Source organism: Molossus molossus, unplaced genomic scaffold, assembly GCF_014108415.1.
Source record: "Molossus molossus isolate mMolMol1 unplaced genomic scaffold, mMolMol1.p scaffold_m16_p_15, whole genome shotgun sequence".
Lineage (NCBI taxonomy): Eukaryota > Metazoa > Chordata > Mammalia > Chiroptera > Molossidae > Molossus > Molossus molossus.
The window spans coordinates 44,432,817-44,460,195 of NW_023425350.1; the positions used below are offsets into that span (position 1 = coordinate 44,432,817).

The following is a 27,379-nucleotide window of genomic DNA, read 5'->3' on the forward strand; positions in this document are numbered from 1 at the left end:
TCAATCTATACACAAAGAGGTCACTGGTTCAATTCCCTGTAAGGGAACATGCTGGGGTTGTGCACTCGATTCCCTGTTGGTGGTGTGCAGGAGGCAGCTATTGGTGTTCATGCCTCTCTCTCTCTCATTGATGTTTCTATCTCTCCCTCTCCCTCCTCTCTCTCTAAAAAAATCAAGCCCTGGCTGGTTTGGCTCAGCGGTTAAAGCATTGGCCTGCGGTCCGGAGAGACTTGGGTTCAGTTCCTGCTAAGGGCATGGTTGGTTTGTCCCTGGCCCTGGTTGGTCATATGGGTGGCAGCCATTTGATGTGTCCCTTTCACGTCAATGTTTCTCTCTCTTTCCCTCTCTCTCCCTCCCACTCTATCTGAACAAAAAAATGGAAAAATGTCCTCACGTGAGAATAAAATAATAAAAATAAAAAATATCAATAAAAGGCATTTAAAAAAAAGCTTTTAAAAGAATTCCCTCTGTATAAAGATGTGGTACATATATGATATGGAATACTACTCAGCCATAAGAAAAGATAAAATACTGCTCTTTGCAACATGGATGGACCTTGAGAATATGCTAACTGAAATAAGCCAGAAAAAGCTAAAATGGGGGACATAAAACAAACTCAGACACAACAGTATGGTTGTTACTAGGAGGAGGTGGGGGAAGTGTAAAGGTGAAAGAGGGCCAAACATATGAGGAGAGATAATTCATTTTGGGTGGTGGGCACACAATGCAATATATAGATCATGTTTCACAGAAATGTATACTTGAAATCTGTATGAGCTTATTAACCAATGTCACCCCAATAAATTTAATCTTTTTTTTGAGACAGAGGGAGAGATAGAAACATCGATCCGCTGCCTCCTGCACACCCCTTACTGGGGGATCAAGCCTCAACTAGGAATCAAACCGGGACCTCTCAGTCCATGGGACAATGCTCAAGCTCCATCCACTGAGCCACTCCAGCCAGGGCCATTAAATTTAATTTAAAAATAAATAATAATAATAATAAAAAAGAATCCCTTTTATATAAATAGGATTTATTACTTATGTGTACTTTTATTTGTATAAGGAATCTCAATGAACACAAGAATGCTTATTCTTGGAAAGGGAGCCTTTCATTTTTCAATTTGTATCTTTCTATACTGTTAACTTATCAAACAGCATACATATTACCTTGACATTTTCATGTAAATGGGGACTTATCAGAGTGATTAGCATATCATATTGGGCATTTTTTTCCCTTCTCAATACTTGTTTTCTAAAATAAAAAAACAACACTTGAAGTACTCAGGATTAAGATCCTAAGGGAGCCAATAGGTAAATGTGAATCCATTTCCCCACCCCTTTCTTATATAGGTTTTCCTTTTTATTTTTAACCCTCACCCGAGGATATTCTATTTATCTTCAGACAAGAGTGTGAAGGAGAAAGAGGGAAAAGGAAGAGAAAGAAACATTGACGTGAGAGAGGCACATCAATTGGTTGCCTCCCACAAGACCCTGACCGGGGATGAACTACAACCAAGGTACGCAGCTTCAACTGGAATCGAAACCAGGACTCTGATCCGTGGGCCGATGCTCTACTACTGAGCCAAACCGGCCAGGGCTTATGTAGGTTTTTCAAGAGTGTCTGAAATAACAGAATATTGGGGAAGAGGGCTGCGGCGCAATAAATTAATCTGCCTTTTGAAACCAAGTATTTAATACTTCCATTAAACGGTGTCGATACAGTTTCAAGTAAATGCAAACTGGAAGACCAGGCTCAGGAATTCATAGAGGAAATAATATTCCAAACAACAAGAAACACCAGTGATCTTCCTTCCACTCCAGCCACACTATTAGTGGGAATGATAGTCAGCCAGTGTTATCCAGATTACCGAGTGTTTACCTGACAAGAGAAAAACTTGAGTTTCAAAACCTATAATAATAGAATTTTAAAGATGAAAGACATTTAAGGCAATTATCCAATCTACCCCTATTGTTACAAGTGAAAAAAGACTGCAAGAGCATAAATTGTTGTCACCTTAATGACTAGTAAACTATTATTTACCCTCCCTCCGGCCCCCAAAATGTCTTCATTTTATAGGAGAAATCAGTCTATACACACTTACCACATCATCAATTTTCAGGATACTCCGGACAGTTTCAGTTGCTAGAGTCAGTGCACTAACTGAAACCAGGAGAGGCTGGACAACCAGTTCCTCCAAAATATTGGAAATACCACCCTGCAAATTAACACAAATTGCTTTTAGTGTTTGTAATTACACACACCATCAACTATACTGTTATCAGTATGACTCAAGGCCTTTTCAAATGTAGTTTTACCTTACTCTAGTCAAGAATAAGATATGCTCACCCTGGCCAGTTTGGCTCAGCAGTTAGAGCGTTGACCTGTGGTCTGGAGAGACCCGGGTTCGATTCCCACTAAGGGCATGTATCTCAGTTGCAGTTTGTCCCCGGCCCTGGTTGGGTCGTGTGGGTGGCAGCCACTCAACGTGTCCCTTTCATGTCGATGTTTCTCTCTCCCTCCCTCCCACTCTATCTGAACAAAAAATGGAAAAATGTCCTTGGGTGAGGATAAAAATAAAAAGAATAAGATATTCTCTACTAAGTAAGCTCTTCTCTACATTATAGATTGGATTTCAACTAAAATTTGGAAAAAATAAATTAGTCTGGACTTTCCCAATCCTACTTCAAAACTCCTTTGTATCCTGCTCTGCCTTTACATCTCTCTCAAATCTCACTTTTAAATCCTTTTTTTTTTGTTTTTGGGTACATGCCCCTAGTGGGAACCAAACCTGAGACTCTCTGGTCCACAGGCCAATGCTGCAACCACTGAGCCAAACTGGCCAGGTCATCACTTTTAAATTTTTATTGCCACTAGTCCCATTCTCCTAAGGATTACTGCTGATAGCACTAACAAACAACCCCATCTCCTGTGTTCCCACCTTAAAACACTGCTTTCATCATCTGAGTAAATGGTGTCCTGGCCAGTGTGGCTCAGAGGTTAGAGCACTGGCCTGAGCACTAAGGGTCATGGGTTCAATTCCTGGTCAAGGGTATGCACCTGGGTTGCAAGTTTGATCCCCAGCCCTAGTTGGGGCACATGCGGGAGGCAACCTATTGATGTTTCTCTCTCACATTGATGTTTCTTTCTCTCTTCCCACTCTCTCCCACTCCCTTCCCTTTCACTCTCTAAAATCAATGGAAAAAAAAAAAAATCCTCAGATGAGGATTAACTAAAACAAACACTTCAATGGCTTCCAACTACTGAAATAGAAAAACCCATACCTGCTCTAATTTTCAAGGGCCTCCTCATTTTAGCTTTAATCTGATCTCTCCAACCTTCAAGTCCACTATATCACCAACATGTATAACCTCTGCTCTAGAAAAAATTTGGAACCTCTTGGTCTCTCTCCCCTATAAACCATTTGCTCTCCCATTTGAAATTTCCTCATACCCTACCAATGAAAGCTGCATCTTCATAATGTGCCTTCCTTTGGAGTTTTGTTATATTAAAAAATATCACCTTGGGTTGTCATTTTTTCCCCATTAAGTATTATTTGTCTCCTCAATAAAAAGGAACAAAATTAAAATATTAATAAAATAGCCTGGCCAATGTGGTTCAGTGGATTGAGCATCGTCCCATGGACTGAGAGGTCCCAGTTAGATTCCTGGTCAGGGCACATGCTTGGATTGCGAGTTCGATACCCAATAGGAGGCATGCAGGAGGCAGCCGATCAATGTTTTTCTCTCTCTCCCTTTCTCTCTTAAAAAGAAAAAAAATCGATATAAATACATTAAAAAAAAATTTTAAATTCATTAATACAAAAGGGGAAATTATTACCGTTCTATGTGTTTACCCTAGTGACTACATTAGGCTGGTGGTCACAACAGCAGCAATGGTTAATATTTATAGTGTTTACTTTATGCCAGGCATCTTTGTAAGAGCTTTCTTGTTAGTAATACATTTAGTCCTCACAACTGGCCTGCAAGGGACCTATTAATTGTCCCTGTTCTTATAATTGAGAAAACTGAAGCACAGACTATGTAATTTCCCAAAAATCAGTTAATAAATTGGCAGAGCTAATGAACAAATACTTTTCACTTAAGGCCCCATTCTTCTTCATTCTCACTCAATGACATACATTAATTACACTGCAGACTTCATACTTAAATCCAATTTTACTTTTAATTACAAAGCTTTTCATTCAATAGACCATTATAAAATTTAAAAAATGTTTATATTAATCAACACTATCTGCAATAATTAAAGATTAAGTTACCTTTCGGACATTAATGCCCGTAGTTTTTTCTCCTTGGGCATGCCTGTTTCTTAGTTCTGTTACTGTAGAAATGGGGTTCAGGCCAGCATTTTCAGCTAATGTAGATGGAATGACTTCCATAGCATCTGCAAAAGCACGAACGCAGTAGGATTCCATACCACTCATCGTTCGTGAATATTCAGTTAACCGTAGTGCCAACTCTATTTCTGGAGCACCACCTCCTGCAATAAGAGCTCTGAAATAACAAAAATATTTTTTTAGCTTATTTTATCCAAGAGAAAATAATTTTAAATAATTTATCATTTATATTTTTAAAATAGTCAAAATACATAAGTTTTAATGTTCTAAACGTTACTTAACAATTTATATTACCTCTTCTTCACTAAACAGCGAATGACACATAGGGCATCATGAATGGAGCGCTCAGCTTCTTCAATAACCAATTTGTTAGATCCACGAACAACAATTGTAACTGTTTTTCCAGGGCTTGTACAGCCTGTAATCTTTAGTAAACAAATTCCAAGTTAGGTATTTGGAATAAGGAGTAAAATAAACAAAAAGCCCAGGCAAATAAAGCTTAATTATAATACTGTTACCTTGAGCAGTTTGCCAGAACCATTTAAATTGACCTCCTCAGCTAACTCAGCCGATCCCAGCATGTCAGCAGTGAACTGGTCAATATGAGCAACTGGTTTGGTTCCAATCGTCTGGGAAAAATAGTCAAGTCCGCAAATTAAAGCATTTGATTATTGGACATTTTCACACATACAGATGTTAAGAATATTTTACCTTACAAATGAATTCAATATCTTCTCTTTCAATATCCTTAACCACCATAATCTTCATTTTGTTCAGGAAATGTAATGCAAGATCACTTAGAGCATCTCTAAAATAAAAAGTCAGTCATTATTTTAATGCCAGGTTAAAAAATTTGCATTCACTCACTTTTTAAGGTTTTCAGTATTTTACTGTTGTTTAAACAACCAATGACTCTAATGTGTAGAGATGATTTCCAATGGATAATATTAAAACATACCCAATGACACTATTTGTAAAACGACTAAGTAAGTATATCTCTGATAATTAAAACTTAGATATTTCTTGATTTAGAATGAAATATGGTTAATTCAAGACCACAAATTGACACTTTACCACAAATGATCTGGAATGATGATCCTGATAACCCTGTGATTCCAGAGGGGGTAATATTACTATTCCTGTGTTACAGATAAGGTAACTGAACACAAGAGCAATTTACTAAAGATTATTAGCTATTAAGTCCAGCGTAGCTCAGATGGTTCGTGCATCGTCCCCATACACCAAGGTTGCGGTTTGATCCCAGGATAGGGCATATACAAGAAGCAACTGATGAATGCATAAATAAGTGGAACAATAATAAATCAGTGTTTTCTCTCTCTCTCTCTAAAATCAATAAATAAATACTTTTAAAAAATAGGAATCTTCCAATCTCAAGATTTTAATCACATTAAAAAAAAAAGATTATTAGCCTGGCTGGTATAGCTCAGTGGTTGAGCATCAATCCATGCACCATGAGGTCACTGGTTCGATTCCTGGTCAGGGCATATGCCCAGATTGTGGGCCAAGTCTCTAGTGGGGGGCATGGAGTAGGCAGCCAATTGATGTTCTCTCTCATCACCATTTCATTCTCTCTCTTCCTTCCTCTCTCTCACTCTAAAAAAAAAAATAAAGAAAAAATAAAAATAATAAAAAGATTACTAGCTATTATATGACTTGGGATGAGAACCAAGTATTCCAACTCTTCATCAAAGTTCTATAGAAAATGAGTAACCACAGTATTTTCCAGTGTAACATATTACTAGAGAACATGAGAATGTGTCTACATATTGGAATAAAACACTGAAAAACAAAGCATTCCATTTACTTAACATTTAGGATCTTGGTGTAGAAAGATTATATATCCCACATGTAAATGATCACAATGGGAAGAGAACCCATTTTTCAGGATTCATCAGAATATTCCGAAATGCAGATTCATTAGCTGTCTAGTGGTTTATCCACTTTAAACGGTTCTTTAAAAGTTGCTAGAGGAGCCCTGGCTGGTTTGGCTCAGCAGTTACAGACCAAAGAGTCTTGGGTTTGATTCCCGGTCAAAGGCACATACCTCGGTTGCAGGTTCAATCCCCAGCTCAAGTTGGGGTCGTGTGGGAGGCAACCGATTGATTTATCTCTCTTACATCGATGTTTCTCTCTCTCCCCCTCCCACTCTATCTAAAAATCAACGGAAAAATATCTTTGATGAGGGTTAAACTAAATAAATAAAAGTTGCTAGAGGAGATCCAAAATCAATTATTATTATGAAGTAAACAAAACAGATAGATGCACACCTTAGAATAGACTTCTGTATGAGAAGAACATTACATCCTGTTTTTTTAATTTGCTTCACTAAATTTAGAATATAGGCTCTCTCCTCTCGCAGCACTCGGTCCATCTGGACGTAGTCAGAAACTACTATCTGATTATCCATCTGTTTAGAAAAGAAACATATTAATAATTTGTATATACGAGTTTTAAAGTGAAAAAGACTTCTAATGAAAATATTATAGTATAAATTCAACCAAAATCACACCAAATATTGTTTATAAATATGCATAAAGAAGGTCAGGAAAGATGAATATACAACAGCCTTAACACAGGTTTTTTATGTTGACCTACACACCTTGTCATGTGTTTCCATGCATATGTGCAAGTACATTTTGATAATGAAAAAATGTAAAATGACTGTTATTTCCTGAATATGCCAATTCTCTTTATACAAATACATTACTGAAGTAATTTCACTTGTGTCCTTGTTACTCTATGGCCTGTTATTTTTTCAGAGTATGGATATTAAATTGGCCTAAAGTTTAATTTATGCAAATGTAGGAAAAAGATCTGCCTGCTACTGTGAAGGTTTCTGTTCTAGAAAGCAAGAAAGGACCTAGAGATTCTACTTACACTATAACTTTTACTTCACACATATCCTTATTGTTATGTCTTCACCTATACAGTAAATCAATGCTCAATTCCAGTGAATAACTAACTGAGGCTCTAGATTTGTCATGTTTTGGCATCTGACAATTTCTACTTCTGCTTCAATTTTACTAATTCTTTTGAGATATATACTTTTTATCACTTCCACCAGTATTTTCTATTTTTATGATAATGATTAAAAGTTGAATTATTAGAAAGTTAAACACATAAATAAAGAACCAATTTTATTTGGTTCTACTTACATCTGTTTTGGGAGCAGATAAGCAAAACTGAATAAGCCCAATCTTAGCCTTTTCGATTCTGGTTATACCAGAATTTGCCACCTTCTGAGTGAGAACCAGCCCTTCCACCAACTCACAGTCATCGATTGTCCCACTAAGAAAAAAGGAAGCAAGGGGATAGTTAACGAGGGGAGGGGGGAACCTGTGAGTTTAGTAGATTTCTAACATTAAAAATCATCAGTCCAATAAAATGTGCTTTAGTCTCACTCACATTTATTAGTGCCCCATTCCTGAACCTCTCTGATCACACTACTGCCCTGCCATCATAAGGGAATACAAATTCTTGAGATTCCCAGATTAATATGAGTTCTCATAAAAATAAAAAAGCAGCTCTATGACTTTCATCTAGACATTTTTCATTTACTTATTTTTGGAAATAGCTTAAGTTTACTTTCAAAATTAATTTTATTCGTTAAAGTTATAAATAGATATGCTTACCCAAGTTTCTTAACTATTTTAATATCTCTAAGATCTACACTAGTAGCCGTGGTTGGGTCAATCACTTTCATCACTGCATTTACACTCATTGGAGAAAGCAGACTTGAATACTGAGAGACAACCTAGAATTTAAAAAAAACAGTCAGTTTCACAACAGAGTAAGTCCTAGTTCTTTACCGATAAATCACTCTCTTTTTTGGATGGGAGAGGGGATGGAGGAGGGAAAGGAAGAATATGTGAGAAAACATTCCATACAAACTGTCTTTTCAACTCAGGCTCAGTCACCAAGGGCACAAACTAAAGATATACATGTTTGCTTTCCCATTTTATTAATAAAGTAGATGGGACTGTCAAGATTACTAATAACTCTATAGGAGATCCAAAACAGAAAATTAATTTTATGTGGAGGTTTACTATCTAAAATGCATTTGTGATCAGATGCTGTATGTGTACCCCTAATAGTGAGGGGGCTGGTAAAAATAGCTAATGGTTAACATTTATTGAGCACTTATATGCCAGGCAGTGGTCTTTGTACTTTACATTCATATACACATTCAACCTTAAGATGAACAAACTGAAATAGTCAAACAGCTTCTTGGTTCAGTGATGGAGCCAGCACTAAACCCAAGCAGTCTAGACTCTATGACCAATGCTTGTAATCATTCAACTATTCTGTCTGTATTATTTCTGGGGACATTCAACAATATTACCTAACTTTCCACTTAACATTAGAAGAAAGTGAAAATACCAGTGTAATGCTGATAAAATGAAAAAGAATGAATGTGTGCATGACACAGGACATGAGAGAAAACAAAAGGTGACACAATTTCCCAAGAAATTTAAAAGAACATCACTGCTTTCAATTTGATTAACTAAGAAAAGCAGCACAGATGTTAAAGTTAAGAGATGAACTATGGATGGGCAACACTGTCCTGGTTCAAATCTCAACTCTACCTCTTATTAGTGGGTCTTGGATGAGTTATTTAACTTCACTAGACCTATTTTCTATCTGTAAAATGGGGGGTACAATTTATCTGAAAGTCTTGAAGGAGCAAATTTTACTTGAATTCAATTATACAAATTACTTTAGTTACCTACTCTCGAGACTTAACATTTATGAACTGTATAGCACCAAACAAAAATCACAGCGCAAGAGTTCTGGTGCTTAACAAACGTTAAGCTGTAATTTTACAACGATCCCTCAGTGCTTGTCTTACCTTTGAGTTCAATGAAGTGGTTGCACTATTTAACAAAGTTTCTCTGTCACTCAGTTCCACAGGTCGAGACATGTCAGTCAAGATCTCAATACCTTTTTCCAAAGCCTTTTGGAATGACTCAGAAATGATAGTTGGGTGAATTCCTGGCATTTGTGAAAATATAGTTACTTAATTATAACAAATAAGCTACATATTTGACACACTTAAAATTTATTCATAAAGCAGTCATAAACTCAAATGAATGTTTCCCATCTCGAACAATTCGCTTAACCCGACAACCTTTCATGCTGATACCTGTATGATCAGTCATGAGTCTCTCAGGTGACAAAGGAGAAAATGCATGAGTATGAGTCAGTTTACCACTATTAACATCTCAGAAAATTGTGTTGTGAATATTCGTGTTTTGTTATTGTTGCTGCTTATCATTAAAATTTTTTACTGGCCCTGGCTGGTTTGGCTCAGCGGTTAGTGCGTCAGCCTGCGGTCCCAAGAGACCTGGGTTCAGTTCCCGCTAAGGGTATGTATCTCGGTTGCAGTTTGTCCCCAGCCCTGCTTGGGTCGTGCGGGTGGCAGCCACTCGATGTGTCCCTTTCACATCAATGTTTCTCTCTCTCTCTCTCTTCCTCTTTCCCCCCCAACTCTATCTGAACAAAAAAATGTAAAAATGTCTCAGGTGAGGATTAAAAAAAAAATTTCTGTACATTTCATTTCCTTTTTGTTAAATTTTCATTTATATTTCACGTCCTTTTTGTTTTTAAAGTGTTTATAGAGCAAACAGTACTTTAGACATGTACTGTATATAAGACAGGTTAAAACAGAAATCATTTTGGGGTCTGGAACAGATTAATTCAATTTACAATATTTCTAATTGGAAAAAATGATTCGGTTTTTGAACAGCCTTCTGGAACGAATTAAGTTCAAGATTGAGGTTCCACTGTATTAACTACAGATTGACTTATTCTTCATTTATAAATAAAATGATTTGCATAACCTTAACTATTAATTATGGCCAATAATTTATTTCCATTTAATTTAGAACAGATCAGTTATACATACGTGCAATATTTAAAAGTGAAACCAAATTTTATACTTTTAAAAACATCCCAAATTTACCTTAGTAGAATAAGTGACTGAAGAATCACAACTCTGATTAAGTACTATTCACTAGAGCAAGAATCCACACTTTCTCAAATCACCTTCACATCTAGAGCCTAAGACTGGTAACACCAAGACCACTTCTTTTTGAAAAGCAAAATTCCATCAAGTTCTATCAAAAAGAAGCTTGGCTAGCTTTGGCCAGTGTGCCTCAGTTGGTTGAAACATAGTCCCATACATTGAAGGGTGGCAGTGGATTCGATTCCCAGCCAGGACATGTTTGGGAGGAAACTGATCAATGTTTCTTTACAACCCCCACCCTAGTCTCTCTAAAAAAAATCAATTAAAAAAAAAAAGCCTGGCTTAAAAGGATATGGGGAATAAATGGTGATGGAAGAAGGCTTGGCTTGGGGTGGTGAACACACAATACAATATACAGATGATGCATTACAGAATTATATACCTATACAACTGTATTAAGCAATGTCACCTCAATAAATATTTTTAAAAAGCTTGGCAAAAAAGAGAAGCAAAAAGAAAAATATTTCTATAATTCATATGATAAACATAGCAATATTTAATTTAAAAATTCCTATTAAAAAGACTATTTCAAATTAAATATTAAGTCAAATATTACTTAATAACTTTTTGCCTTTATTCGGTAATAAAGTATGCTCTATGTTCTACCTACCTTTCTGAAGAAGCTTGGTACAAGAATCTAAGAGAGACCCAGCAATGATGACAACCGATGTGGTGCCATCTCCTGCTTCTATATCTTGTGCTTTAGACAACTCTACCAGCTAAATGAACAGAACATATTAAGTTGTTCAATGAGAAATGAGAGAAACCAATTAACATCTAATTCAAATATAAAACAAATGGCCTTCACATCAGTGTCACAATTTGTTTATTATCAACACTAAGATTTCACATAATTCTTGACATTTGATTTGCTGTCTATCTTTGGCTTCATTTAAAAATGATGACCGCCCTAGCCGGTTTGGCTCAGCGGTTAGAGCGTCGGCCTGCGGCCCACAGACCCAGGTTCGGTTCCCGCTAAGGGCACGTACCTCGGTTGCAGTTTGTCCCCGGCCCTGGTCGGTCGTGCGGTGGCAGCCACTCGATGTGTTCCTTTCACATCGATGTTTCTCTCTCTCTCTCTCTCCCTCCCACTCTACCTGAACAAAAAATGGAAAAATGTCCTCGGGTGAGGATTAAAAAAAAAAAAAAGATGACCAATTGCCCGGCTGGTGTGGCTCAATGGTTGAGGTCGACTCATGTACCAAGGGGTCGCCGGTTCGATTCCTGGTCAGGGCAGATGACCAGGTTGTGAGCCCAATCCCCAGTGGGGGAGGCACGCAGGAGGTGGCCAATCGATGTTCCCTCTCATCGATGTTTCTCTCTCTCTCCCCTTTCCTTTCTCTAAAATCAATACAGAAAAAAATACTAAAAAAATAAAATAAAAGACCAGTATATTTGTGGCATACAAAATTCTACTTATATACTCTGTAAGAAGCTGTATGATAATTTCTGGTTCAGACTATGGATTGTAAATATTTGCTTCCCAGCTACTTAAAAGTTCCTGTCAGAAAGCATAATGTTGTACCACAGGGGTATCCTGTAGCCTTAGAAGCTATGAAGGAAATTTCAGATGAGAGTAGTATCAATTTGGAGTACTTTGCCAAGTTTAGCTGAACTCACCCTGTGTGAGCATAATTTGATTCACTTAAAGTCATCTTTAGCCCGGCTGATGTGGCTCAGTGGACTGAGCGTCATCCCAGGGACTGTGAGGTCCAGGTTCGATTCCCGGTCAGGGCACATGCCCGGGTTGTGGGCTCGATCCCCAGTGGGGGACGTGCAGGAGGCAGCCAATCAATGTCTCTCTCTCACATCAATGTTTCTATATCTCTCTCCCTTCTTCTTTCTCTAAAAAGTCAATAAACACATATTTAAAAATAGTCATCTTTACACAACTAAAAAAAGGACTTTTTAATAGAAATTTCTTTTTGCTGACATGGTGACTTCTCACCTGACACTGGCTGGAATCATCATGATTCTTAGTTGAATTGTAAATTGTTTTAAATAAATGTCATCATAAATTTAGACACATGACTTTGCACACAATTGCAATTATTTTGGTCTTGTCCATCCAACCCTCACTAAACTAGTATTTTATACCATTTCATGTTATTTCCTCCTTCTTCAACTGTATGAGCACATTCCTGAGTACAAGGACAGGGACCTTGCACTGAAGAGCACAATGCTAGCTACAAAATAAACCTAAAAATAAACCTGTTTAGTCTAACAAGAAAAAATGTTCACAATGCTTAAATTATACCATGTGATCAAATAAAGCACATTTAACTGATTACCAAATATCAAACCATACACTTAAAAGAAACAACTCATCTAAAGTTATACTTACCATTCTGGCTGCTGGATGTAACACTTGCATTTGTTTCAGAATGGTGGCACCATCATTTGTAATGGTCACATCGCCTTTCCCATCTTGAATCTGGAAAGTTTTTTTTAAGCTGTGATTTCAAAAGTTGTTTTCTTTACCCAGCATTAATGTGACAACCTAAAAGCTCTACTAATTTTAATACTTCTTGGTAGAGAAGTTAATTATGTTTGCATAGCTTTACAACTGTGCTTAATTTCAAACTTCATATGAATATAAATCATGATACTAATAAAATATGCATAATAGTCCAACTTTACAAGTGAAATAACTGGCTTTGTTCCCGACTATTTTTTGTGAAAAAGAGATGGAATCTAGACACTAGAAAAAGTAGAAAAAAACTACAAAGAATCACTGTCATTCCTTGGTTCATATCAGTAACAATACCACAAATGCCCTCAAAATATAGCACCATGAACATGGTGAATACAATTCTTTTTTAAAAAAATTGAATATTAGCTATTTTTTAAAATAATTTTTAAAAATTCTCAATTACAGTTGACATACACAATTCTTAGTCAACACAAAATGTATTTTTCAATATCCCAAAGAGCAAAAAGCATTATTATCAACAGGTATTAAAATATTCAGAAGGAATAACAATCTGTGCATCATCCAGACAATCCTCTATGTTGTTTCCTCATCTCTCACTTGGAAGTTAACTAGCACTAAATATGAGGATATATTACCTAAAAGTCATTGGACTCCATCTGTTTAATTTTTTTTCTTTCTTTTTTTTTCTTTTTTTCTTTTTTTTATTTTTTTCATCCTCACCCGAGGAAATTTTTCCATTTTTTGTTCAGGTAGAGTGGGAGGGAGAGAGAGGAACAGAGAGAGAGAGAGAAACATCGATGTGTAAGGGACACATCGAGTGGCTGCCACCCGCACAACCGACCAGGGCCGGGGACAAACTGCAACCGAGGTACATGCCCTTAGCGGGAACCGAACCCGGGTCTCTCAGGACCGCAGGCCGACGCTCTAACCGCTGAGCCAAACCGGCCAGGGCTAATTTTTTTTCTTTATTGATGTTAGAGAGAGGAAGGGAAAGGGGGAAAGAGAGAAACATCAATTGGTCGCCTCCTGCATACCCCCCACTGGGGATCTGGCCCAGAACCTGGGCATGTACCCTGGCTGGGAATCGAACCAGCAACCTCTTGGTGCATGGGTCGATGCTCAACCACTGAGCCATACCAGCTGGGATGGAGCCCCTCTGTTTTATGCTGCCAGTCAACAAAGCCAGAAGTAGAGTTGAAATCCCAGACCTATGTCAGGTCACAGAGCTTTATCAATAGGGAACATTAAATCCAAGTCCTTATACCTAGTTTTACCATACTTTCTAACAACACAAAAAAATAGGTAACTACTTTCATTGTTTAAAAAGCATTAAACCAACAACATGTGAATTATAGTTAAGTCCTGGCTCACCCTACCCAAGCAATCTATCACTCTTCTAAACTCTCCAAGTGCTTTTCTAATATTTTTTTACTTTTTAAATAATACATCTTAAGCCTCTATTTGCAGTGTGAGGTCCTGGCCAGGTAGTTCAGTTGATCAGTGTCACATTCGAACTCCGGTTAGGACACGTACAAGAAGCAATCAATGGATGCATAAATAAGTGAAACAACAAATTGATGTGTTTTTCTCTCTATATAAAAAAATCAATAAATAAAAAATCTTGCAGTGTGGACAGTAGCATTCTATAAGTAATGAACAATTTTGTTTTTACCATTTTGTCCATTCCTTTTGGTCCAAGGCTTGTTCTAATAGCATCAGCAACAGCTGCAAAGGAAGAAAAACAAATGAAGACTCTTTAAAGAGCAAAAGTGTTTCTTTTCTCAAATGATCATTCTGTCCTTATTATGATATTGTACAGAACAGTTTACTGTATCCACTAAAGAAAATTCATTGTTTAATAATAAACTGGAGACTTCCGGTCAAGATGGCAGTGTAGGTAAACACGGTATATCGCGTCCTCCCACAACCACATCAAAGTTACAACTAAACTACAGAACAATCATCACTCAAAACCGCCTGAAATCAAGCTGAATGAAGTCCTACAACTACGGAATTAAAGCAGCAGCCACATCCAGACTGGTAGGAGGGGCGGAGGTAGGAGGGGCGGAGGGGCGGAGGCACGAGGGGCAGCAGTGAGATGGGCTGGTCCCACACCCATGCGTGGTGGATAAAAATCAGGAGGACACCTCGGCTGGGATGGTCCTTCCCGAGGAGTGAAGGGTCCCCGTCCCACACCAGGTGCCCCGCTCAGGGTTCTAGTGCCAGGAAGAGAAGTCCCCATAACTTCTGGCTGGAAAAACCAGCAGGAACTGAGGCTCAGGGAAGCTGAAGCCGCTGGAGCCCCAGGCAGCTCCTTAAAGGGCCCGCGCACGGACTTATCGGACTCTCTCCCTCTAAGCTTGGAGGGGAGGCAGCTCGAGGGGCACCAGAGACATACAGGGAAGAACTGAGCTGTTTGGTGCTGGAGAGGGGGCTTTCTCGGGGACAAACGTGCTATCAGAGGCCTTTGTTCCTTTGGTGAGCCCTTCCCTGGGGCGGCAGACAGAAGCCATATCTGGGACTCCAGCAACCTGGCTCACACTGGTAACCCCGCCCTGGTGACTCCCTGAGGCCCCACCCCACCCAACTTTCAGGCCCACCCCAGCTGTTGCCACTTGCTTAACCATAGGATTGGCCTGTCTTGGATCCTGCTTCAGGTTTTTCCTAAATTCTTTCAAACGAGCAGCATCTGGTCTCAGATAGCCCCATACCTCGCATTAGGTAATACACAGAAACAAACACAGGCAGGCAGCCAAAATGAGGAGACAAAGAAACAGGTCCCAAATGAAAAAAAACAGAACAAAACCCTAAGGAAAGAACTAAGAAATGGAGATAAGCAATCTAACAGATGCTGAGTTCAAAATACTGCTTATAAGGATGCTCAATGAACTCAGTGAGAACCTCAGTGAACTTAGTGAGGGCCTCAAGAGCATAAAAAAGGGCCAGTCAGAAATGATGGATGCACAGTCAGAATTGAAGGAGGCATTAACTGAAATAAAGAATAATTTACACAGATTCAATAGTAGAGTACGTAAATCCAAGAAGCAAACCATCGATTTAGAATATAAGGAAGCAAAAAACGCCCAATCAGAACAAGCAAAAAGAAAAGAGAATCCAAAAAAATGAGGATAGTGTAAGGAGCCTCTGGGACAACCACAAGCGTGCCAACTTTTGCATCTTGGGAGTGCCAGCAGGAGAAGAGAGAGAACAAGAAATGGAAAACCTGTTTGAAATAATAATGGCAGAAAACTTTCCTAACTTGGTGAAGGAAAGACATACAAGTCCAGGATGCACAGAGAGTCCCAAATAAGATGAACCCCAAGAGGCCCACACCAAGACACATCATCAGCAAAATGCAAAAGGTTCAAGACAAAGAGAGAATCTTAAAAGCAGCAAGAGAAAGGCAGCTAGTGACCTAGAAGGGAGTTCCCATAAGGCTGTAAGCTGATTTCTCAAAAGAAACTTTGCAGGCCAGAAGGCAGTGGCAAGAAATATTCAGAGTGATGAAAAGCAAGAACCTACAACCAAGATTACTCTATCCTGCAAAGCTGTCATTTAGAATTGATGGTCATATAAAGAGTTTCCCAGACAAGAAAAAGTTAAAGGAGTTCATCACCACCAAACCGTTATTATATGAAATGGTGAAGGGTCTTTTTGAAGAAAAAGATAAAATACATGAACAAATAATAAACTGGAGCCCTGGCCAGTTTGGCTCAGTTTTTAGAGCATCGGCCCGCGGACCAATGAGTTGTGGGTTCGATTCCGGTCAAGGTCACATACCTCGGGTGCGAGTTCACCCTGGGCCCTGGTTGGGGTCATGTGGGAGGCAACTACTCGATGTGTCCCTATCATGTTGATGCTTCTCTATCTCTCCCTCTCCCCCACTTTCTCCCTCCCACTCTATCTGAAGATAAATGGAAAAATATCCTCAGGTGAGGATTAAAATAATAATTAAAAAAACAATAATCTACTGGAAACAGAATAACTTCTTTAATTGTAGGACATACACTTCATGTTTTATTAAGAGTCACTATACAGAAATTTTGAGGATTTATCTAATCTTCCCTTAAATGTCAAAATGATACTATCTAGCTCTGTATGAGAACTGTATTCTTTTAGGGTGGGGAACCTTTTTCCTGCCAAGGGACATATGGATATTTATAACATCATAGGTGGGCCATATAAAACTATCAACTTAAAAATTAGCCTGCCAGAGCCCAGTAGGACCCAGTGATTGAGTATTGACTCATGCACCAACAGGTCACCGGTTCGATTCCCGGTCAGGACAGGTTGTGGGCTAAATCCCCAGTGGGGGGCAGGCAGGAGGTGGCCAATCAATGTTCTCTCTCATCAATGTTTCTATCTTTCTCTCCCGCTCTCTCTAAAATCAATAAAGAAAATAAAATTAGCCTGTTATATTTGGTCAGGCTAATTTGGTGAGGCACGTGATGTTAGCTGGTATTGATTTCTTGGGCCCCAGGTGGCCCGCCGGTAGGACAGGCTAGACATCCTACCATACTATGTAATTAGCTTACTTGTTTGACACCTCCCTCCAAAAAATAAAAAACTCACACATTAACTAAAAAAACGAACACTAAAATCACAGCTTTCAGTATTATCAATATGTTATGAAACATCTATGAATATACAGCCTACCATGCCAAAGTTACTTATTTGTTCATGGGAATGTTTCTTTTTCCTTAGTCCACTTACTATCGTCTAAGAGAAACTGGAATTGATAAACAATACTTGACCCCCTTTCTTTAACAAGGTCTAGATAATTGATTCAATCTTCCCCTTTCTCACATACCATCTCAATCCACATACATAAGGTTGAGATTGTGCACTAACAATGTCTGTGTATCCTACACCTAGCATAATGCGTTCACCTATATTGTGTAAACAATAATACATAAACTTAAATAGTTTAAGAGAAAAACATTGGGTGCAATTTAAAAATTGTTTTTACTGCCCTGGCCAGTTTGGCTCAGCGGCTGAAGCGTCTGCCCGCGGTCCAGAGAGACCCAGGTTTGGTTCCTGCCAAGGGCACATACCTCGGTTGCAATTTGTCCCCGGCCCTGGTTCGGGTCGTGTGGGTGGCCAACCACTCAGTGTGTCTCTCTCACATTGATGCTTCTCTCTCTGTCTTCCTCCCTCTCTGTCTCAAGATTAAATGCAAAAATGTCATTGGGTGAGAATAAAAAAAAAAAATGCCCTTAATGCCCTGGCCAGTTTGGTTCAGCTGTTAGAGCATCACCCAAGGACCAAAGGGTCATAAGTTCAATTCTGGTCAAGGGCCTGTATTTTGGTGGTTTGATCCCCAGCCCTGGTTGGGGTCATGCGGGAGGCAGCCTATAGATGTGTCTCTGTGTTTCTCCCTCCCTCCCATTCTACCTGAAAAATCAATGGAAAAGTGTCCTGTGAGAATTAAAAAAAAAAAAAAAGCCCTTAATTTGCCCTGGCCAGTGTGGCTCAGTTGGTTGGAGCAGCATCTAGTACACCAAAAGGTGGCAGGCTCGATCCTCAGTTGGGGGGAGGCAACTCATCAATGTTTCACTCTCACACTGATGTTTCTCTCTCTCTCTCTACAATCAATTAAGAAAAAAAAAAAGAATGCCATTAATTCATCTATGTAAACACTAAAAAGATCCACACTATCTAAAAAATAAAATATTTTAGACTGCTTACATCTCCCAGTGTCTGAAGATTAATATATACCATGTGGCACACAGTATTGTGTGTTAAATGACTTATACAAAATAGTGTTAGGTGTGTGTCTGTGATTTTTTACACATATAACATCAAAATAAAAACCTGGCCCCTGAATTAAACTAAAACTTTGACATGAAAAGACTAGTAATGCTGTTTTGCTCTGAGCTCTTCTCACATAATCTGTTTTCTCCTTCCTACATTCATACTTCCCTTGTCCATTTTCAATTCTCTGTTCACTATTGTTTCAAAGGTTACCTAAGTAAACCTTCCATGCTGTATCTTCCTTGACTGTTGACAATCTATATTATATGGCTATTCTGACCCTCCACATGGACCCAGAATTTAACATCTTGTTCCTAACGTAATAAATGGAAGCTATCTACCCAATCTTTATTTCCAAGTATATTCTCTCCTGAATTTCCAAATGACTCCATAAATCTCCTCGTCTGGTCATTCTGAGCTCTCCAACTCATTAGGCCCAAATTTTAACCGATTCTCTCTTATTCCACCATCCTTCCTCCAGGGCACAATAAGTACTCACCTAATGTCATCGATAAGTTCTTAGAACTGTGGCAAAATGACATATAACAAAACCAATTTTACCATAGGCTAACTGATAAATACCAACAGTTAAGTTCCTAAGGCATCTTATCAACAATATAAAGAAACAACGTTGAACAAAGACATTATTCGAGGACCTGCTGTACCTATTTCTTTAGCTTCATCACACAGTCACTTCAGACGACCTCAAATATTTCTAAAATTTTATTTTATACCGTGGCTCTTTATATGCTTTCTTATTTAATCCCCATAGCATCCCTACAAGTTAATTATTAACTCATTCAACTGAAAAAATGATCTCCAGCTAGGGAGGCTATGCCAAATCCTTTCCAGGACACCAGGCCCTTCAATATTTGGCCCGACCCCACCCTTCCAATCTCACCTTCATGCTCATTTTCTAAACGGAATAAAATACTCATTGTACTCGATACACACCAGGCAAGATCTCTAAGCCTTTGTTCTCACCTTTCCTTCCAGAATCTATCTGAAACAGATTTCTCTTAATCCTCACAACCTAAAAAGAAGCGAACATTTTCCTCAGTTTTATAGGCAACAAAATCTCGGCTAAAGGTTAACGGTTCCAAAGCCACGAAGTAATTAATGGCCACAGAGCATGAAACGGGTCTAGATTTCCACCATGCGCCAAAGTGTTCTACAAAAGGCAAAAACAACTCCAGCACACAGTCCATGTTTCTTGAACTGCTTGTGTTTGGTTGCAAACGCAGAGAGAGCATAATAAACACAACGTAGCTTTCCACAATTACTCTCCAACAAAACGGGTAAATCTGTTCCCCACAGCCCAATATAAAGGGCCCCGCCCCAACTTAAGCATGAAGAGTTCACCCAATTCGTTTGAACAGTTGTGAGAGGGAAGCTTCCTTAAATGGCATTTTTGTAAGCTCAAGAGAACTTGTAAATATCGTGCGAACATTTTACTAGTGGAACCAATAAGCAGATTAAGCGACAGGGCTTAACTAGCAGAACGCAAGGGACAGCGGCAGGTGGACCTCGGCCGCTTTCTTATGCGTAGCAACCAGGATAAAAATAAATAAATTGGGCGTCTAGGACCTAGAAGGGGGCAAATCCAAAAGCACCCATATTCGGGGTCGAGAATTATCGGCAGAAAATAAGGATGCCTCCACAGAGCTGCTTCTACTTAAGGACAACAGATCTTCTGAAGGAACAGAAAATGAGCCATGCCACGCAAGACCTGGGTGAGAACGCAGAGCACGACCACGTAGGGCCGCGGGTCAGGCCTAGCGAGCGGTACCTTTGGCCGCGGAGATGTTGCTGAAGCGGATCTGGGCCGGCTTATCGCGGTCCTGATAGGCGCTTTTGGAGCGGCCCCCGGCACCACCGGCGGGCGCCCCGCTCCGGGGTGCCACGTTCTCGGGCATGGTGAGCTGGGCTGGTTCTGCGTGGGCTCTAGAAGAATGGATGGACGTGGATGCAGGTCGGCTGTGGAGTAAGACTATACGCCCAACGCCTTCACGAACCTTCCAGAATGCTGCGCCGGCTCCGGAGGAGGCGGGGAGGGGGGCCTTCCTGGAGGCACGGCGCCGGCATGACGTAGCAGGCTGCCCGCCGCGCGCCGGGCGCCGGGCTGTGCCGGGGAGCTCGGGGCTTTCAGGGGATGTTAGCCCCGATGCTGGGGGTCGGGGGTCCGGCCGCGGCGGAGCGGACGCTAGTGAGGTAGAAAGGACAGCCCGCTATTTTAAAGGCGGGCGTTGGGACACCCACCTCATCCACTTCTGGGTCCTCAGTTGTGAGGTCCCTTAACTCGAGGTGTGTTTCGCTCCCAGGCGACTCTCTAGTGCTGTAGCCTGAGCTGGCTTTTATCGGGCTGCGTATTTTTGTACCGTTGGCCCTCGTTTATCGCGGCTAATGAGTTCCAGGCTCTACCGCGATAAATTAATTTCCGCGGAGTAGGATTCTTTATACACAGTCGTCCGTCGCCACTTCGCGCTTCGACTTCCGCGGCTTCGCTCTATCGCGGTTTTTTCAAATATAGTATAGTTTGGTTTAGTATTTGAAAAAACCGCATAGAGGGAAGCCGCGGAAGTCGAAGCGCGAAGTGGCGAGGGACGACTGTATTTTGCTCATTTTTGAAAGAGAATGGGAAGAGAGATTTGGGATGTGTGTATGGTGTCCTTTGCTTGAAGTGTTTGGGGGTTGTCTCCTGTTGATTGATACCGAATGGTAGTAAGTAGATTTAAATAATTACTTCGTTAAATGCTAGAGAATCTTAAGTTTTGGAGCAGTGATTGCCTGCCAAGTCAGGAGTGCCTCAATAATTAGTACAACGCCCTTGTTTTACACCAGTGTTTTCCACATAACATGGCCACTGGCTTTCAGGGAGTCTGAGCATTTTAATAATGATCATTCAGTTCAGTGCTAAACTCTCCACACGTTTTAGCTTTTTTTTTTTTTTTTTATGTGCCCCTAGCGGAACCGAACCCGGGACTCTGGTCCGCAGGTTGATGCTCCAACCACTGAGCCAAATAGGCCAGGGCATGGTTCAGCTCTTAATCCTCAACAATCCTATAAAATAACTTTTCCTTTTGTTCTGCTCTCTCTCCGTTCATCCAAAGCCTGATTATTATACCTTCTTTGTATCAAGAATCTCATAGTCTCCCACCTAAGTGCCACTGCCTTTGAGCCACATCATTATCTATTTGATTATTGTGATAGTCTAGCTTTTGGCTTCCCCTGCTCCTCCAGTTCATTTTCCACACTGCTACCACAAAGGAATTTATTAAAAATTCAAACCTGGTCCAGCGGTGCGGCTCAGTGGTTGAGCATTGACCCATGCACCAAGAGGTCACTGGCTGGATTCCTGGCCAGGGCACATGCCCAGGTTGTGGCCCCAATCCCCAGTGGGGTCATGCAGGAGGCGGCCAATCTGTGTCCTCTCTCATCTATGTTTCTATCTCTCTCCCAATCACTTTCTCTCTAAAAAAAAAAAAATAGATAAAGGAAAAATAATTTTTTAAAATAAATAAATAAAAACTCAAATCTGATGTTATTCCTTCCCTGCTTAAAACCTTCAGTGACTCCTCAACGACCACATATGAAAATCGGCATTATGTGTAAACTATCCATTTCAATGACCCTGGCCTTGTTTATCTTTTCAGGTTTATAACCCTAGGCTTCTGGTTCCACTCTTGCTACTGTAGGGCAGGGAAAGATCTTTTTTTTTCTACCCTCCTAGGTTCTTTACTGCCGCTCTGTAGCAAAAGACATTAACAAGAGAAAAACATACAGATTTATTTTATATACGTTTTATGTGACATGGGAGCCTTGATAAGGAAATGAACACCTGACAAGTGGTTAAACCTGAGCATTTTTATGCTAGATTTGCTGAGTGGAAAGTTGTAGGAAAAAGAGATGGTGTGGTAGGCAGTTAGATGTGAGCAGAGCAAGTTCCATGGGCCAGGTATGGAAGGTCACTAAAATGCCCGGCCGGTGTGGCTCAGTGGTTGAGCCTTGACCCATGCAGAAGGTCACTAGGGTGGAAAGACCAGGATGCCTAGTAAGGTGCAAAACTGGGAAAACAAGGGCCTGGACCGGAGCGTAATGGTTCCTCCCCTAGCATATGGCTGCTCATTCATTTTAGTCCCCTGACCTTTCATATCACTGGTTATGTAGCTCAGACCCTCCCCTGACCTTTCCACCCCTGGTATGTTGCTAGTCACTGGTAGATCCTCTTGGAAGAGGAACAAGGGGCCAAAGAGTGGTCTTGCGCAACTCCCATTCAGGCCCTTGCAGGACCACTCCCTTAAGCTTTAACCCCTAGGGATGACAGCTAGGCCTCAGTTGTATTTCAGCTCCAGGCCCAGAAAAGCAGCAAAACCAGACAAGTGATGCCATGGCTGACATCAGTACCAGCTGCATTGACTAATGACCCCCTGCCCTGGTGCTGGCCAATCAGTGGAGACAATGACCCTGGAAGGATACCTGGAAAGCTGATGAATATTCTATTGAGTTCCTTCTCTGGGACCTCCTCTAAAATCCCCACCCTTGAAAGCCCTTAGGATGGAGGGCCCAGCTCACTCTCCCTCTCAAGTGAGCCAGCGTCTTTTCTGTTCCACTCCCTCCCCCACTAGGTGTATTAGCTTCACCCTTCTCTCTCCTAAGCTCCAAGAGCCCCTTCTTTTACCTCTGTAATTTGTTTCCTGAACCCATTTCTTCTACAGCTCACTTCTATCTCTGTGACTTTCTAAGTAAACTTTTGCTTATAGTGTGAGTCTTGACTCTGAATTCTTTCTTAGCCAGAGCTCAAGTACCAAGGTTGCTGAACTGAGATCTAGTCTGACTTCACCTGTCTAACACCTGGGACCTCTATAACAAAAGACATTAATGAGGAAAACAAATTTATTAACATGTGTCCCTCATGTATACATGCGAGATGCCTAGGGAAAATGAGTAACTCAAAGTAGTGGTTTAGAAGTCCAATTTATGTGCCATCTTCAGCCAAAGAGGAGAGAAAGTTGTCAGGAAGGCCAGTGATGGGGAGATGACCAGGAAATGCAAGGTAAACACAAGTAAGATTTGATGTGCAGATTTAAATTAGTTCCTTTTCCATTGATAAGGGTTTAAAGTTGTCTCCTGGGGATTGGCTTTTGTTCTAGGTAGGCAGAGCAGGTGGGACACCTTTGAAAATTTATGTCCTTTGAAAATTAGGCAAATAGGAGGACAGTGGAGCTTTTCTTGTATCTGCTTCTTAGCTACCTTCAGTTAAAAATAATCCTATATCAGAGTGGCATATTTTAGGGTGGCATACTTTGCTACCCTTCATTTACATATTATTTTCCCTTACCAGAATGTAAGATTTTAGGGCAGACTGTCTTATTCGATTCTGTATCCTCAGGAGCCTAACAGAATGGCCCAAAGCTTTCAAATAATATGTGTTGAGTACAGTAGCTGGTTGAGTGGAGAGTGAAGGAAAATTAAAGTAGAATTTGAAAAGGTGAACTAGAGACAGGGAGCAGGGAGAATTTATTGCAAAACTTTGGGGCCCCTGTGTTTGCACATTTTTTTTGATCTACATTTTAAATTTTAACGTTTTCAGATATGGAAAACCTTATAAAAAACATGTATTGCTGGCCTGGGATCAAACAGCCTGTGAGCCATAAAAAGGTAATTGAATAGGGGAAGGTACCGGTTGTTTAAGGGAACATTACATAAAAACTTATTTGACAACAATGAAAGGGAAACCTGTTTACCAGGAGGGTTGCTTTTAGGTGCTTGTAGTTTCTCTTTGTGCCAGGCTTCAAGGTTTTTTTTTGCTGTTGTCTCACTGTAAACGATCCTTTCAATAGACCTGTGTCCAGGTTTGTTGTCTGTGAAACAGGTTGTGTTTTGAGATTTAATAAAGCTTTGTGCTCTCATCCTCTTGTTTCCAAGGCATCTAAAAATGCAGCTGTGACCAACCTTGAACAGTTACATTGGCAGTAGCAGCCCCTGGTGGCACAGGATGATTTTCTTTTATTGATCACTGTTGGTGTTTTGGAACTTGCTGTAGGCTCAGGCAGGCAGTGATATGGTCACATATTACATGCATTGGAAAGGAGTTAAATGATGATAGTGATGTACAGGATTGCCTTCCTGCTTGAAAGCATAATCTGTTTTCTGTGAGGGTTAATTAGAACTGGGAGTACTGAGAGGGAGTCCTTAGGGCAAGTGGAAAGCTAGGAGTTTTATAAAAAACTTCAGAGGAGGTAAATTAACCCCTAGATGTTGTAAGCTACATTTGGTGTATTTTTGCATTTTGAGGGGAAAGTTTTTTTTAGGCTTCTTTCAGATTCTGAAAGCATCTAATATTATCAAAACATTTAAGAAACACTATATAAGGTGCATAGATTTTCTCAGTCATGTAGAACACATGTTCTTTTTTTTTTTAATTCTCACCCGAGGATACTTTTTTCCATTTATCTTCAGATAGAGTGGGAGAGGAGAGAGAGAGAAATGTCAACGTGCCCTGGCCGGTTTGGCTCAGCGGTTAGAGCGTCCGCCTGTGGTCCGGAGAGACCCGGGTTCGGTTCCCGCTAAGGGCATGTACCTCAGTTGCAGTTTGTCCCCGGCCCTGGTTGGTCGTGCGGGTGGCAGCCACTCGATGTGTCCCTTTCATATCGATGTTTCCCTCTCTCTCTCTTCCTCTCTCTCCCTCCCACTCTGTCTGTACAAAAAATGGAAAAATGTCCTCGAATGAGGATAAAAAAAAAAAGAGAGAGAAACGTCAATGTGACAGAGACACATCGATTGGTTGCCTCCTACAGGATCCCGACCAGGGCCAGAGATCAAACGGCAACCGAGGTATGTGCCCCTGATTGGAATTGAATTCACAACTCTTTGGTCCCTGGGCCAACGCTCTACTGCTGAGCCAAACTGGTCAGGGCTCTTTTAAAGCTTTTCATTAAAAGAAGTTTGATTTTAGGATAACTGTTTATTTTAAGTGTCATTACATAACTTTTTATTATAATAGTATTACATGTACACTGTAAACAATTAGAAAAATCAGGAAACCAGACAGAAGAAAATATAAACCATCCTTATTACTCAGATATATATTCTATAACCACATTGGTGAATTATCTTCCAGACTTTTGCCATGCAGGTTGATAGATTCAACTATACACACCCAAGGAAAATATTAAAATATGGGTGACAAATATTAATATTCCAAATGTATAATATTCCAAATATTAATATTCCATTAATCTTAGAGATTACTGAAGTGACAACCCCCTATAGATAATTGTCAGGAAAATAGGAAGAAATACAAGCAGTCAGTAAATACATATAAAAAAGTATTCACTCTCGCCCTGGCCGGTTTGGCTCAGCGGTTAGAGCGTCGGCCTGCGGTCCTGAGAGACCCCGGTTCGGTTCTCGCTAAGGGCGCGTACCTCGGTTGCAGTTTGTCCCCGGCCCTGGTCGGTTGTGCGGGTGGCAGCCACTCAATGTGTTCCTTTCACATCGATGTTTCTCTCTCTCTCTCTGTTCCTCTCTCTCCCTCCCACTCTACCTGAACAAAAAATGGAAAAATGTCCTCGGGTGAGGATTAAAAAAAAAAAAAGTATTCACTCTCAAATTTTAAGAAACTCAAATTAAAACAAGATAATGTTTATTATATATCAGATGGTAAAAACCATAAAGAGTAATACCAGTCAGTGTTAATAAGGGTAAATAAGTGTTAATAAGTCAGTTGGAAATAAATAAATACAGCCTTTCTGGTGGGAATTTGCAAGTCATGTGCTTAATAGTGCTGTTTCTTTCCATTCACAACCATTTACTCTTTCCATTACATTGCCTGTTCTCTGAAACTCCTGTAGGCACACTGAACACAATGTATAGTTTATCTCTAGGCTTACTTTTATTGGAGCCATAAAAGCATCTCTGAATTTACCATTTAGAAAATTAATTCCTTTAGAGAAAGAAATATCTTATATTTTTTCTGTTATAAAGAATGCCTCTTGCCCTGGCCAGTTTGGCTCAGCAGTTAGAGCATCAGCCCACAGACCAATGAATTGAGGGTTTGATTCTAGTCAAGGACACATACCTTGGTTGCGGTTCGGTCCCAGATCCTGGTTGTGGTTGTGTGGGAGGCAGCCAATCAATGTGTCTCTCTCACATCGATGTTTCTCTCTCCCTCTCTTTCCCACTCTATCTGAAAATCAATACAAAAATATCCTCAGGTGAGGATTAAAACAAAAAAGAATGCCTCTTGACTTTAGGCAAACATTGTATAAACATTAATTAAAGCAGTCTAGATCAGTGATTCTCAACAGCACAACAAGGTGGCACTACTTTGAAAGGGGTATTTCAATTCTCACAATGATGAAGGGGAAGGAATGGCTCAGACTGGATAGGGGCCAGGGATATAAGACATCCTGCCATGCAGGGTATATTCATGTAGATGAAAAATCTACCTGTTTGTTATTGTCTGAGCCTGAAATCTAACTCCATTATATATATAAATACAGTGTATTTTTAGCATAGCTTTAAAGTACACAGAACATTCCTGGTGTGCAATTACTGGGTAAAGTGAGGGAAGAATGTTTTCTGTTCTGAATTTTGCCAACCATTGTTCACATTTCAAAACAACAAATTTGATGTGGCAAGTGGCAACCTCTCTCTCTCGTCACCAATACAGCACACCTGTATTTACATTTTTGGAAGTCACGGGTGGTTCTACATAAAAATGCAGGCATCAGACTACTTCATATGTCTCCTAGTCACCTAGAGTAGTTGTGCCCAAACACAATGAAA

The 27,379-nt window shown here is 40.1% G+C and overlaps 1 protein-coding gene across 1 annotated transcript; it reads right to left on the reverse strand.

Annotated features, from left to right (window-relative positions):
- Positions 1–1,609: 1,609 nt before the first annotated feature.
- On the reverse strand, positions 1,610–20,635 carry CCT4 (chaperonin containing TCP1 subunit 4). The gene is made up of 14 exons (XM_036263263.1): positions 20,382–20,635; positions 14,511–14,563; positions 12,749–12,838; positions 11,015–11,123; positions 9,229–9,371; positions 8,012–8,133; positions 7,535–7,667; positions 6,647–6,786; positions 5,070–5,166; positions 4,877–4,987; positions 4,653–4,783; positions 4,281–4,515; positions 2,106–2,219; positions 1,610–1,882 (listed from the first exon to the last, which is right to left on the reverse strand). The coding sequence occupies exons 1-14, from the start codon at positions 20,506–20,508 to the stop codon at positions 1,868–1,870; spliced, it is 1,620 nt and encodes a 539-aa protein (XP_036119156.1). The 5' UTR covers positions 20,509–20,635; the 3' UTR covers positions 1,610–1,867.
- Between the last annotated feature and the right edge of the window lie 6,744 nt (positions 20,636–27,379).